Below are 15,087 nucleotides of genomic sequence, written 5' to 3'. Positions count from 1 at the left end.
TCTGGTTCCCTCACTATATTAATTCTCTGTATCCTGGTAAATCCAGACTTGCCATTACTAGTAACAGATCATAGGCTTTGCCTTAAGGAAACAACACAGGCCTCTGCACTGGGGCTGTCATATTTACTTTGCCTGGGGTTGGCTTGGCTCGGGTGGAGAGCTTGGTTTCAGCTTGGAGTCAGCTTCTTTAGCAATAAGAGCAGTAGTCAAATGACCAGGTGGCTATCATTTAATTTGGTTTGGTTTTGCTTAGCTTAGTATACGTTTATAGCATTATGTATTTTTTGTTAATGCTATTGACATTGGTCAGAATGACTGAACTCAAACTCTCTCGAGAGCAAATGCAATGGAACTAGAGTTAATACTTGAATTTATCTCAAGAGTATTTGTTTTGCCTTAATTACAAAGACTAATGGTATGTCACATTCCTTTGGCCTATTGGGCACACAACATACAATGAACTAGTACCTCTTTTTAGGTTTCATTTTTAAGCAATGTAATGAATATGTAGACAGTTTGTTAAAAAACCCTACATAGAAGAATGAATCTTGCCCCAGAAATCATCTTCTAAGATAGGCTTATAGTTTTAAATAGGCTATTCTCCACTATTGTATTGCAACAAAGAAACCTAAATAATTCCCAACTTTATGTAATCTGTTTCCATTATCTTTCATGTTAAGGCAACGCTTAACATACCACATGGAAATGAACTTCGTTATTCAAAAGTCCATTAAAAATATACAACAAAAAGCTATCCATATGTCTGGAATTTTACAACTGTGCAAAATAGTCCCTTAGAGGCACATCAAACTCTTATTTGGAAGAACAATGTTATGCTTCCATTAATACATGGTTTCAGTATTTGCAAACAGCATGCTAACGCTTTAAACATGTCTTTAAGCTTTTTAGATTGCTATATATTCTACATGCTTCCATATATATTTCCACATCTATGCATATACTCAAGATCTACATGTACAACATCAATCCATATAATCGTAGACAATGCATGGGCATGTTTCTATAGATGCTATGTAATTCTGCATGTTTTGGTAAGTCAGACTTGTATCACAACTTTTAATAAAGAAATTAAGGTATTTCCTAGTGTTTTGCTGGTACAGATGAATTAATTTATCTCGCTGCCACAAAGTCCTAACATCTCCCATTCTCTCCCTCTCCCTCCTTATTTCTTGGCTGTACCCTCACTTCTTTTGCATGCATTATGGTCTGATCCTTCACTTCCTCAATCCAGGTCATCCAACTGGCATAAAATAAGCAGGATTGGGGGTGGGATGTGGAGGGTGAACATTTTTGTGCTGATATAGTAAGTGACTCAGAGGAGAGACCGTGAGTGTCAGGACACCGCAAGAAAGTCAGTCAGATAATATCAGGAAGCAGGATCAAGGTTTTCTTAGGACCAGTAAGCCATTCCTTCAGCTAAACAGTATCACAAAATCACACTTTCTGAAAGACTTTTAGTGAAATAAAAACAGAATTCAATGGGCAAAACTAGGAAACTTTCAGGCAGTCTTTCTTGATGATTAATTTCATGTTTATTCTTATTGCTTTCCATGCAGCCATTTTTTTCCTAATATGCATTCATTACTTTTTAGTTTTAAACTCTATAAGAAGTTTTGGATCTTCATTTGACATCATCTAAAGTGGCTGAGAGGTGTCAGTTGTCCTAAGATAAAGTACAAGAAGACTAAAGCAGCAGGCTTGTAATGACTCAAAATGAAGATACATTAATGGACTAGTCAATGCATAATCAAACTGTAATTATAGGAAGACCTGAGCACAAACTTGATCTGCTATGCTGCCAGGTTGCTGAATGTGGAGCAACAGCTATTGAAACCAAAGTCAGATTTCAAGATTCAGTCTTAGACTTGAGGTAGGTAAGAGTGAAAAACATCAGTTCTGATCTGGATAAAACAATATATGGATGTATCTTATATTGCATGTAACATACCATGTAAAAGGTCTCAACATCTTTCTTCATTCTGCTACTCACTACCATGTTGACCCATACCCCAGTGGTTTGGTCAAGGTGTTTGCATGTACTGTACACATTTGTCCCCAGGCACCTTTGGCATTCAGAGAACAAATACCTGGCAAAACTATACCACAAACCTGTATCTCTCTCTGAGTCCTGTGAAGACATAAGGCACCTAATAGAAGCGGTACATTTGTTGCTGGGTTTCTCAGAAACAGTCTTATCAGCATTCAGAAATACCGGGTGTGGGGAAGTGTTCTAGCTTTTCGGTTCTATTGATTATGTCTTGACCACACTACTTCCTGCTTGTGTGCAACACAGATTTATCAATGCATGTTGGCATTAAGAAAGATTATCTATGAATTCTCCATTACCAAAATCCCTCAGAAATCTGGACATTAATGGATCTTATTGATTTCTGCTAAGTTGTTGTCTACTATATCATAACTGTTAAATTGTACTCATTGTTCAAGTACAGCATCAGGATGTATCAAGATTTAAAAAAAAAAAAAAAATACCATTTTTGAAAAACAAAGCAAGAGAGAGAAAAGAAAACTGAAAGAAGAATAGGCTAATCTTTGTACTTACGAAAAGCTCTATAGAATTCTTCCAGAGCTAGGTGCTTGTCACTATTATAATCATCATATTTCAGCAAATCGAACAGAGAGCAGTCAGACAGATCCTTGCCAAGCTCATCCCGTTTTATTACCTGACAAGAAAATTATAACCATGAAATTACATTTGAGCTCTTAGAGTTCTCTGGTATAATTAATTGTTTCTAATAATCATTTAATAGATCATTTTAAGGTTGCTGTGGGGCAATGAACTGCAACTGTGTAAAGTCAGGGATTTCCAGCTACTTTGTAATTATTTATTACAGTTTTAAAAGTTAATACCTTTAGGACAGACTCACTGAGATTACACAAAAGTTTTTAGAATATATAGAGAATATATATAAAGCGGATAGACAGAAGCACTATAAAGACACTGTGAACGTTAAAGCTGATTTTACTTTACATGTATAGGAATGGTGATTAAGAAACATTCAAATATATTTGAGATAATAATTTCCCAAGTACACATGATGTAATGTCTTTTTCCTCTCAGTCTAATTCCTAGCCAGAAAAAAAAAATTCAGACATTTTCAAAAATAACTAAAATAAACTCCTATTACCCTACTAATTGTATCAACTTCTTACAGGCTTTTGACAAGCCTATTATCTTCCTAAAGACCTGTTATAGAAGTAGTGGACCTGAAAAGGCTCCTGTTTCTCAATGGGGGCACATACACTTTGTAAATAGATCATAATTAATATCTATTAAATTTTAACTCCAATGAACTTCTCCCAGATAAATGTTCTTTAATTTGTGCACCATTTTGGTTTAAAGTCTGTATATGTTGTAGACATCTACCTTGATTCCATCCAAGGAATTTTTAAGATGTTGATAATCACAAATACTCAGAATTCTCATTTTACATGGTGTGTGTATTAAAAACACTATCACATAACTGAAAGAACCAAACCTAATGCAACTCCTTGTTGTAATGTTGCACAGTTTAAACTTTTGTACCAGGCACAGAAAAAAATGAATATAACTATAGTTAATTCCTTTGTAAAATAATTACTCTTCCTACCCTCTGTCTCCCAAAATAACTGCAAAACCATTACATTTGTATTATCATATGATAGCTTCTGAAAAACAGGGGATACAGAGGCTTTTGTGTTTCAGTTGCTCTGCAAAGGAATCAGCAGGAATAGAAAGGAATACATTGTTATTATTCATGTAAATAGAAAATTTCTAACCAAATAATAGAGAATAAAAGAAGCATTAGAGCAAAGAGAAAGGATACAAACATTTTATCCTACCAAAAGTAATCTTCTATATATTAATATAAAAGCATTATAAAAGATAATAAACTTGTCAGTACATTAGAAAGTATGAAAACCATTCACGAAGATAAGACAAACCACCACAAAAACAGCTTTAGCTATTATTAATTAACAATACATACCACACTACCTGAATATTAGTGCTAGCTACTTCTCATACTTTAAAAGTCTGTTTATTAAGTTCACATTAAACTGCATTAAGAAAAAATGAAATTGTGTAGATTGTACAGCTGGTACATAAAGGACAAAAATGTAGCCTGGGAAAAATTAATAACTCTAAGCCCCTTGTAGTTATACAAGTAGTACTAAAGATATAATGGTGTGTATCAAAAACTTCTCTCTAGAAGAAATCTCTGAGATTTCAAGGCCATGAAATGTGTTTAAAATCACAGCTGGTTCACGAAAAAGGAACATTTAGGGTGAGAAGCATTGTTCCTTTGCTTGTTTTTCATAAAAGGTGGTCTGAAATAGTTTAAAACACTTGTCCCACTAGCTTCAATTGTACAAACAAGGATTAAACTTTACACCTCAGGCGGTGCAATAAAAACTTTGTTAAAGACCACCAACACCTGCCACTATAGTACCACATTTTTAACTGCATATTAGTGTTCTCAGCATCCATCCTTTGAGTTGAAATCTGTCTTATAATGCTTTTCATTTATAATTGGTCAATTTTATTCAAAATAAATAATAATTCAAATATTCAAATAAATATTCAAAATAATAATAATTAAAAAAAGACTAGCCAGAATGATTGAGATATTTGTAAGAATGATGCTATGGACAGGTATTATTTATTTTCCTGGCAATTATTTAATTTTCATGTTCTGTAAACCCATAATTTTGATTACAGATAAAGATTCAATGTTTGTTTATACATAGACATCTTTATGCTGGCGATATACTTTGGGGTTCTTTGGAAAATTCACTCAGTTTTGATAACCCCTCCAAAAATGTCCATGAGGACAGATTTTAGAAGGTACAGAAGTGATTTCATATCATGATTAATCTTAATTATCGGGGATTTGCTGCTAAAAGAGCTGTTCCAGTTTCTACCCAATAGGAATTCTCTTGTGGTGGATCGAGCCATGTCCCAGCTCTGCAATGTGATCTGTGGATCAGATCAACTCTCTGACTGAAAGCAGAATTAATCTCTGTGGAGATTTTGGTTTGTTGTTTTTTTTTCTCTTGAAGGGGTGGGGGATTCATATTCTGTCACAAGAGATACAGCTCAGAAAAGGTATTAGGGTGTGGGAATTTGGATTTTGAAAGATTACCTGTTTCTGAAGCAGCCTGCAGCTAGATCAGATCGACTGTGATATGAAATTACAACCTAGATGAAACTCCAGCAAAGCAAAGCTGACTACTTACCAAGCCATTAGCCAACAGAGCAGTCGTTTAGCAACTTATGTTAGCATCAAGTGTTTTAAAATAATCAGGATTAAAATTCCTGTTCACAAGAGTCCCTCACTCACTGGCTGAGGAGACCTTTTTCTTGTTGACATTACCTTTTAACAGATCTTCACATATTAGTGAAATTCCATAAGGTGGGACATATAACGACACAGCAGAAATATTCAAACAGGGCAAGAAAAATTGTCAGTAATGGTTCGAGAAATACACAGTGGAATTCACAGATAAAGACTGTGAATATTTTTTGTTTCTAAATGTTGTCAGGACATGATATTTTAACAAAATCTTCTAGGAAATACAGCCTGTCAGACAACCCCATTTTTCATTTTCTTTTACTTCTGTAAGGGATTTGATTTACAAAGGCAGCTTGCTAAACATAATTGCTTCTTGTAGGTATTTTTAATTTCACACTCTACATCATTACAAGAGAAAAATAATACTATGCAGTATCAATAAGGCATATACTGCATGAATAATAATGTCAGTAATTGCAAAACCTGAAAAAATAGATGTCAGTAAGGAATCATCAATGGCTGAAACAACAATCCAGTGGGATTTTGAAAGTCTGGGGTCTCATCCCAATCCTTTTCAATAATTTAAAAATAAATAGAAAAAGAAAATTGGCAGATGGTATATACTTTTGAGGTGAATAATAATGAGGAGAAGGACAGGGCAGCATATGGAATGAAATGGATCACATGGTTGGATGTTTTCAGGAAAAGGATCTGTGTTTTCAGAGAGACAAATGTAAGGTCATTCACCTAAAACTAAGAACCTAGACCATACCTTAATAAGGATAAATGGGCCCTGGAAAGCATTTTATCTGAAAAAGAGGCAGGATTTGCTGTGGATAAGGAAGTCTCATAAATTCCACAACCATTCTGTAGCCTAACCAAGCAGTATGTTTTTTTGAAGTGTAACAAGGTAACTGGGGGTAGAAAGGCAGTGGTGGGACTGATACTGAAACACAACATTCAGTTTTGACTTGCATGTATTAAAATTTAATGTTAAGAAACTGGAAGGGAACTTTTCAAGTTAGAAAGGATCCATAAAAGTAATCGGAAGCCTGCTGAAGACACTTTAAGTTAAGAGAGCAGAGAAAAAAATCAACCTTTATAGGTTTTCGGGGTTCTGGTTTTGGGTTGTTTTTTTTTTTTTAAAGAGAGACTAGGAATTGATCACATCACATTCCATAGGTACTTTCACAGGGGAAAAAAATAAGTATGGATGCTTCAATTTGGCAAACAAAAGTTAATAAGACAGGAAAAATGAATAACACCTCTGAAACCAAAAAAGAAAAGCTACAGAAACAATTAACCATGAATCTTGGGACTCTTAAGTTCTCCTTGATGTTTTCAAATCAAGGCTGCACACTTTCTTGTGGACCTTTTTTGCTTCAGCCAAGAGCAAGACATTACATTTTTTTAATTAAAAGTATAGAACAAATAGAATAAAATTCCATTTCTATGATACACAAGTTAAATTAGATGATGGTGTATTATAGATGATCTAATAGTGTGACTTAAGTTTTAAATTCTATTAAGCTCTGTCCATGGAGGAGAGGAGAGTAAGATTCAACGAAGCTGATTCCTGAGCCAATTCTTTAAACTCAGCCTGTCTAATCCTTGGTTAAACCAAAGAGACAGTAATTAGTTAGGGAGGCAGGATAGAAACAAGCAAAACTTTTAGGGAGTCCCATGCTAGAAACAAAATTCTTACTATAGAGGTTAAAGCCTGATTAAGATGATCTGCACAATTTTATGATTGTGCCATAAAAGTCATACATGGGATTATTTGATTTCAGACTTCTGAGTTAAAAAGTCATACCAGAGAATGTTCACAAATATTTATGCTCACAAATTTTACTTTACATTTCCATAAAGACAGTGAAGTATTTAGTTTCCATATCATGAACAGGTAAAAGGTAAGACATACAGCAAAACTGCTGCTTTGTTTATGGCTCATTGTGAAACCCCATAAATACTGAAAACTTAGAAACTTATCTAAATTTTCAGATTAAATATGGCTTTTCTAAAGTATGAACCTTATCCTTGAGAACTGAATGCTCTTTGAAACACGGAGGAGGGATTTGATTATTTGGAAAATACTGTATTTTTTAAAGACATAGCACACAATTATTTATTTCCCATGAAACAGTATACTGTTAGCTAAGTTCAAAACCTCTCAGGAATTTAGTCAGTACTACTCCAAATTTTAGGAGACTGGGAAAGGTAATCTGATTAAAAATGACAAACTGCATGTCAGAATAGATTGTTTCATTCATTTCAATTTGTTTTCTGCCAGCCACAATGAAAAGTCTGCAGAAGTTATGAAACTAGATCACAAATAATACAACATTTCCTTTAGTAATCCACCTTACCAAAAATTTTGTCAGTCAGCGTTTTTTTGCTTGCCTGTGATTGATGGTCTCTACTCACTTCCCCAAAGAAAATACTACAGAAATACAACTAACAAACAAAAACTTCCTTTACAGCGAATATGGTGGTTCAGTTAATGTGTGTTCATCTTTCCTGAAAGCAAGTATCTCATCACAATAGTATCACTCAGTGTTTGATCTAGAGTACATGAAATACCAAACACTGTGGGAATTGTGCTCCAAATTAATTCCGACTACACGAGGGGGTTCAATTACCTTGTTTCACCATCTTCCACAGCAGTATAACTTTGTGGAAATTAAAAGAATTGATCATTTATGAAATGAAATTAATAATAAAGGTTGGTAAATTGTTCCTTGCTTTAACTTCCATTAACACAGTTAAATCAGTATTCTTCTTACAGTTTACGAGCATGTTCTGTAGGGCAGCAACACCATCCTTTATTTGGTGTCTGCAGTAGAGCATTACACTTGGGAATTTGAGGTAGAGTGAGTAAAGATACGGGACTTCTGCATCACAGAATGGGTCATGACACAAAGATCCCTGAGCAAACAGGGATGTGAACTGGTAAACTCACATGGAGTGGTATGTAAAGGCATGGACTCAATTTCAGTTAAGGGTATTATCTCAATACTGTCCCATACTAATTGAGTTATGCTGCTCAGATACGAGGTTTCTCTCTGCAAACTACTGCAATGAGAGTCACACTTCCCTGCCTTTCCACTTCCACACTTAGCAGGGGGAAGACCTAATCTGACTCAGAAGATGTAAATGTGTCCTTAGATGTCTGCAAGTTTAATGCTGAAGTTATAGATGTCTAGCCCACAGTATACGACCAGAATAGGTATTAGGACCACATAGATGGCATGGGTAAAATTCTGCACCTCAGAATTAGACCCAAAACTACCAGCACCCTGAGCCTGTAGCTTTGGAGCTAACCAATAGAAAACAATGTTTACATGAGTGCAAACAAAATCCTGCACCAGTATACTTTGTGTCCACTTTCAGTTAGCACCAGCCCTTGGACCTATCCAGAAAATGAAGCTGGGTCCAGCTTCCTTTGCAGCCTGTTGCTGTATTTCAGAGGACAGTGTTTCATAGGACAGAAATTAAGAATCATTGCGCCAGAGAGAAGCAACTGAAGAAGCATAACTGCTTGGCCTAACCTCGAAGGCATTGGCTAGAGAAAGGCATATCCTAGGTAACCCCAGCTTCAGAAACTGTTTCTTCTATATTTTCACTAGCCAATCACTAGACTGCCCACACAATCTGGTGTCTAAGGTCCTCTTGTTTAAAACCATTTATTCTCAGACTTTAGGCATGGACTTTGTCCCTAGCTAGAAACTGAGAAATTCATAGCCGCAAGATCATCTAGCAGTTAGATTTTGTAATGCTTACACACCTCTGAGGATCCTAAGTGCTCCATTTGGACTGAAGAAAAGACTTCAAGCTGTCTACCCAGGTATATGAAATATTCACATGTTGTAAACATATACACAAGGGTATTAATCTAATACCTAGATATAGGGTAGAATAAACCTCATTTTAAAAGCTATTCATAGCCCTTTTTTTCCGTACATGCCATGCCAGTAGCTAAATAACTGAATTCTAATCCAGAAGAGTAACTGAATTATCCATTATGCAACAAAATAATGAGAAGTGTTTCTACTTGACAAAAGCTAAGCCAGCACAGATCAAGATGTTAGGGTTTAGTACTATGATCACAGTGTTTGTAAACTAGTAATCTCACTAGTAATCTCACTAGTAATCCCCAAAAAGTTCTCTCTTCTTTTCCCCCAATTTTAAAGTTTCATGTAGGATTCTTATTTTTATTTTGAATCTAGAATTGAATATACTGCATGTTCAGATTTTCTTAGATTAGTGACAGTAAAAACAGATAATACAACCTAAATAATAAGGTATCCCTAATTAATAGGCAGAAAATAAATAGAACTATAGCTTAACAGGCATGTTAAGCTTCTGCCTATGCCACATGTAGGAAACACCAAAGTTGATTAAAAATTCAAAAAGAGGAGATAGACTTCTTATCCCTTCTCTCAGTTCCAAGTCCTCCAAATAACACATAGTAATACCACTGATAAGATGCAAAATCAAAAGTCATAAAGATAAACATTTGAAGGCCAGGGCTCCACAAAGTATTTTGATCAGAGTTAAAGAAACCAATGCTGACAGGAAACATGCAATTTACATCAGTTGTAGCTGTGCAAACAAGTGCCATGAAGTATCAGCTGGCATAAAGTGCAACAGTATTATCATTAATACAGAAATAAAGCCAGAAGTTACATTATTTTTTTTTCTTTCAGATCTCAGTGGCACAATATAGGGAACGCAGTTTAGGAATCTTAATCTTTGAAGGAAAAGATGGAGCCATAATTCAGGCCAAGTTGTTGCATAAAAAAGGACACACATCTGTTCTCAATTCACAAACAAGCAACAGTTTGTTAGCAAATACAATAACTGACAGTGATTGAAGCAAATCCGAGTAAAAAGAACTTAAAGAATAAAGAGGAAGAAACTAATTAAAATGTTATCTTACCTATACACCTAACAGCAATCAATGCTGTATTAAACAAATCAATTAAAGGTATGATTCCTTCAGATTACATTTTTTTAAGATAATATATAGTATCCAAGCCATTTATAGATACAGCTCTACTCATCTACAGAGTGTATTCTTCTAAGGTATGGCATATTCCTGAGATTTACAGATAAGTACACATACCTACTCATAGCCATAAAGACAACAGTACTGAATTTCCTACTTAAAATTTCTTTTTTAGTACATTTTACATTAGAACTTCCAAATTGATGTTTTACGTAAACATGCTATATATACATACACACAGCCACACCCTAACCTTGTGTATTTATCTACAAATACACATGGATATGTAACACTATTCAAAGGTTCATTACACTTTATGAGAAATCTGTATTTCTGATGTCACCTGTAATTGAAGCATATTAAAATGATATGTGAAAATGGCATATTTATTCTTATAATAGTTCCCATAACTTCCATTTATCATTCCTTAAAACAATCATGAACTTAGTAAAGTTTGCTGAGAGTGAGTCGTTCATTTGGCTGTTTCTTAGTTGTTTTTGTTTGGTCTCACTAACTGGAATTAAATGACACTGAGAAAACATCAAAATAAAATTCAGGAGTAAGAATGAGTTTTTACAAAAATGTAATATATTTTCTTTTGTCCTATGTTAGCCTGGTAAATAGCAGAAATATATCCAGTTATTTGAAATTACATATATTAGTTCATAAACGAGGATACTAAATTCTTTCTTTGACTCCAGAAAATAGATCATTAAAAAGCGGGAAAGGAAGAGGAAAATTTATTATATATTCAACTTGCTTTCAGACTATGTCACTTCCCTTTTCTATAAAATTTTGCTTTCTTAGCTCACTAGTATAAGAAATAAATACAAGGAAAGCAGCTCTAAGTCTAATCAAGTATAGATAATTTCACTTTCACACACAGAAGGAACTTGAATTTCACTGTTGAGCAAGATGAAGTATTCTTAGAGCTTATGTATCCTTCACTGATGGTAACCAGAAAAGGCTTACTGTTTATAAAATGGCAATTCCACCATACACGAATAACTGCATTCATCACTGGAAAAACACATTTTATTCCCATGTCTCCCCATAACACTTCTGATGTTTTTTCTCTTCTATACAGCAACAACAATATAGAGTAATCAAGCAGTCTACAGTGATAGAAACACTGACATTCCATTTATAACTTTGTATTAAATTCCAGTTTGTTTTTGCATAAGATAAAAGACAATAGATAAACAACTGAGTGTGTTAACAACTGAATATTCATAGCTAACCAGAAGAATCAATTATCTTCCTTTATTTTGGATTCATTTAAATTCTTTCGAAGTGCTTTAAAAACAAAACAAAACAAACCCTTCAAGGAACCACTCCACTTTACTAGAAATCTTGCAGATATGTTGCATTTATGTTAGACCAGAGGTAATGAAGATGATGAAAATTCTGCCTATTTCATAGCCCACCCTTTTGGAAGGGTAAATGCTCTGTTTGATTAGTACCTACCTCTCAAAACAGAGCGGTCTAAAAGGTTAACTTCATCATTAAGTCCTTTCAAAATCAAGCTATATGTGACTTGCCGATATAGGATTTGGAAACTAGAACATTAAATGAGTTAGGCTCAGCAGTGAAAGCAGTCAAGTCAGAGAAGAATTTATATGGGCAAAAAAATGTTCACTTAGCCTGCATGGAGCTACATAACCCCACTGCTTTTCTATCTTAATTGCAGACTACCTTGTCTGATGTTTACACTGTGTAAAGGAGTTATAATCATTTTTTAACTGTAATTCTGTATTAGACTACAAAGCCATGAAAAATATTATACCCAGATGCCAGAATTGTTCAAATAAAAGAAAAAAATTAGCCTGCCAATTTTTAATTTATTGTTATAATACTTGAAATATTTTTTTAAAACTTTCTATTTGAAATAGCTTTTTTAATAAAAAGAACTATTTTTGCTTTTTCTGGAAAGGAATATTTTTTTCTCTTGCATCAAGATGCAAATGAAAAAACTTTATGATTTCTGATCCAAAATACATCAATAAAAATTGCAGTGTTGCTGTCACCAATTTTCAATCTCCAACTGATTCATTGCAATTTTACATTAGGTAGGATGGCGATATGGACACCTATGAGATAATAAAATGCAATCCAAGAGCCTGATTGCACTCATTGCACAGCAAGATTGAGGACATGTAAAATTTAAGATGCACTAAAAAAAGAAGTTCAATATTCATGTGAACATAAATTAACTTCAGGAGTCCTTGTTGTTTTCTACAACAAATATGTTATTTTTCATATTCCCTTAATATGATTAAATTTAAAATGCAGACAGGCACTATTATTTATGACAGGTCTGCAGATCTCAAAATTTTGGCTGTATTGTGAGTGCAACTGAGAAAAATTCTCCTAATCCTGATAACGTTTTCAAGAGTACAATAATGTCTCCCATTCAGCCCTGCAGAAGTTCAAAGACCTTTGTAACATTCTTCCATCACCACCACCCCTTCCCCTCAATAATCACATTCTCAAGAAAGCTAATGGGCCCAGCATTCTCTCAGTGGCAGGGACCTCTCTCACATTATGAATCAATACCTTCTAGATAGTGTATTCAAGACGAGGTCTTTTTGTTTGTTTTCTCCTACTTCAGCAATTCCAATTTTTGGAAATACTGACAGCTATCATATACACTAACGGCAGAAGAGAGCAAGAGTCTAATCCTACCTTGCAAAAAAATCTTGATTCATCAAGCTTTTATGTTCAACAAGAACAAAAAACATTTATTGGGCTAAACCACAGGAGGATGAAAAAAAAGTGTCAGGTTTTTGACAATCAAAGATAATGCTCTGAAAAACAATGCATTTCATTTGAAGATATGGCTCTGAGTTCTTTTAATTTGTTGTCTTGTTTTAAGTCTTCAGAGAGAACTGAGTCATATACTTGGTTTGTTTTCAGTAAACACGCAGGATAAAATATTCCTCCATCGGACCATAGAAACATAGAATCATTAAGGTTGGAAAAGACCTCTAGGATAATCTAGTCCAACCGTCAACCCAACACCTCCATGCCTACTCAACCATGTCCCGAAGTGCCACGTCTACACGCTTTTTGAAATCCTCCAGGGATGGCGACTCCACCACCTCTCTGGGCAGCCTGTTCCAATGCTTGACCCCCTTGTAGTAAAGAAATTTTTCCTAATATCTAATCTAAACCTCTCCTGAAGCAACTTGAGGCCATTTCCTCTTTTCCTATTGCTAGTTACTTGGGAGAAGAGACCAACTCCCACCTCTCTACAACCTCCTTTCAGGTAGTTGTAGAGAGCAATAAGGTCTCCCCTCAGCCTCCGCTTCTCCAGACTAAACAATCCCAGTTCCCTCAGCCACTCCTCGTAAGACTTGTGCTCTAGACCCTTCACCAGCTTCGTTGCCCTTCTCTGGACACACTCCAGCACCTCAATGTCTTTCCTGTAGTGAGGGGGCCCAAAACTGAACACAGTATTCCAGGTGCGGCCTCACCAGTGCCAAGTACAGGGGGACAATCACTTCCCTAGTCCTGCTGGCCACACTATTCCTGATACAAGCCAGGATGCTATTGGCCTTCTTGGCCACCTGGGCACACTGCTGGCTCATGTTCAGCCAACTATTGACCAACATTCCGAGGTCCTTTTCCGCTGGGCAGCTTTCCAGCCACTCTTCCCCAAGCCTGTAGCGTTGCATGGGATTGCTGTGGCCCAAGTGCAGGACCCAGCACTTAGCCTTGTTGAACCTCATACAATTGACCTCGGCCCATCGATCCAGCCTGTCCAGGTCCCTCTGCAGAGCCTTCCTACCCTCAAGCAGATCAACACTCCTGCCCAATTTGGTGTCATCTACAAACTTACTAAGGGTTCACTCGATCCCCTCATCCAGATCATTGATAAAGACATTAAATAGAACTGGCCCCAACACAGAGCCCTGGGGAACACCGCTTGTGACTGGCTGCCAACTGGATTTAACTCCATTCACCACAACTCTTTGGGCCCGGCCATCCAGCCAGTTCTTAACCCAGCGAAGAGTACACCTGCCTAAGCCATGAGCCATCAGCTTCTCCAGAAGAATGCTGTGGGAGACAATGTCAAAGGCCTTACTAAAGTCCAGGTAGATACCATCTACAGCCTTTCCCTCATCCACTAGGTGGGTCACCTGGTCGTAGAAGGAGATCAGGTTGGTCAAGCAGAACCTGCCTTTCATGAACCCATACTGGGCTGGGCCTGATCCCCTGGTTGGGCTGCACATGCCTGTTGAGCACACTCAAGATGAACTGCTCCATAATTTTCCCCAGTACCAAGGTCAGGCTGACAGGCCTGTAGTTCCACGGATCCTCCTTCCAGCCCTTCTTGTAGATGGGTGTCACATTGACAAGCCTCCAGTCATCTGGGACCTCCCCTGTTAACCGGGACTGTTGACAAATGATAGAGAATTGCTTGGCAAGCTCCTCTGCCAGCTCCCTCAGTACTCTCGGGTGGATCCCATCCGGCCCCATAGACTTGTGAATGTCCAGGAGGCGCAGCAGGTCGCTAACTGCTTCCTCCTGGATTATGGGGGATTTATTCTGCTCTCCGTCCTTGTCTTCCTGCTCAGGGGGCTGAATACCCTGGGGATAACTGGTCTGACTATCAAAGACTGAAGCAAAGAAGGCAGGAAGTACCTCAGCCTTTTCCTCATCCTTGGTGGCAATGTTCCCCCCCCCCCCCGCCCCGAATCCAATAAAGGAAGGAGATTCTCCTTGGCTCTCTTATTGTTGTTAATTGTGGCCAGATTGTAAAGT

At 36.5% G+C, this 15,087-nt stretch overlaps 1 protein-coding gene across 3 annotated transcripts in view; it reads right to left on the bottom strand.

Annotated features, from left to right (window-relative positions):
• Positions 1-15,087, bottom strand: part of FSTL5 (follistatin like 5) — a 309,868-nt gene that overhangs the window by 138,216 nt on the left and 156,565 nt on the right. For all 3 annotated transcript variants that reach the window (XM_075499250.1, XM_075499252.1, XM_075499251.1), the window contains exon 5: positions 2,582-2,702. In XM_075499250.1, the coding sequence (XP_075355365.1) occupies positions 2,582-2,702 (121 nt within the window). The remainder of the gene's footprint in view (positions 1-2,581; positions 2,703-15,087) is intronic.

Source organism: Mycteria americana, chromosome 4 (genome assembly GCF_035582795.1).
Source record: "Mycteria americana isolate JAX WOST 10 ecotype Jacksonville Zoo and Gardens chromosome 4, USCA_MyAme_1.0, whole genome shotgun sequence".
In the NCBI taxonomy this organism is placed as follows: domain Eukaryota; kingdom Metazoa; phylum Chordata; class Aves; order Ciconiiformes; family Ciconiidae; genus Mycteria; species Mycteria americana.
Note: the sequence above shows the minus strand (reverse complement) of the source record. Positions and strands in the feature narration are given on the sequence as shown.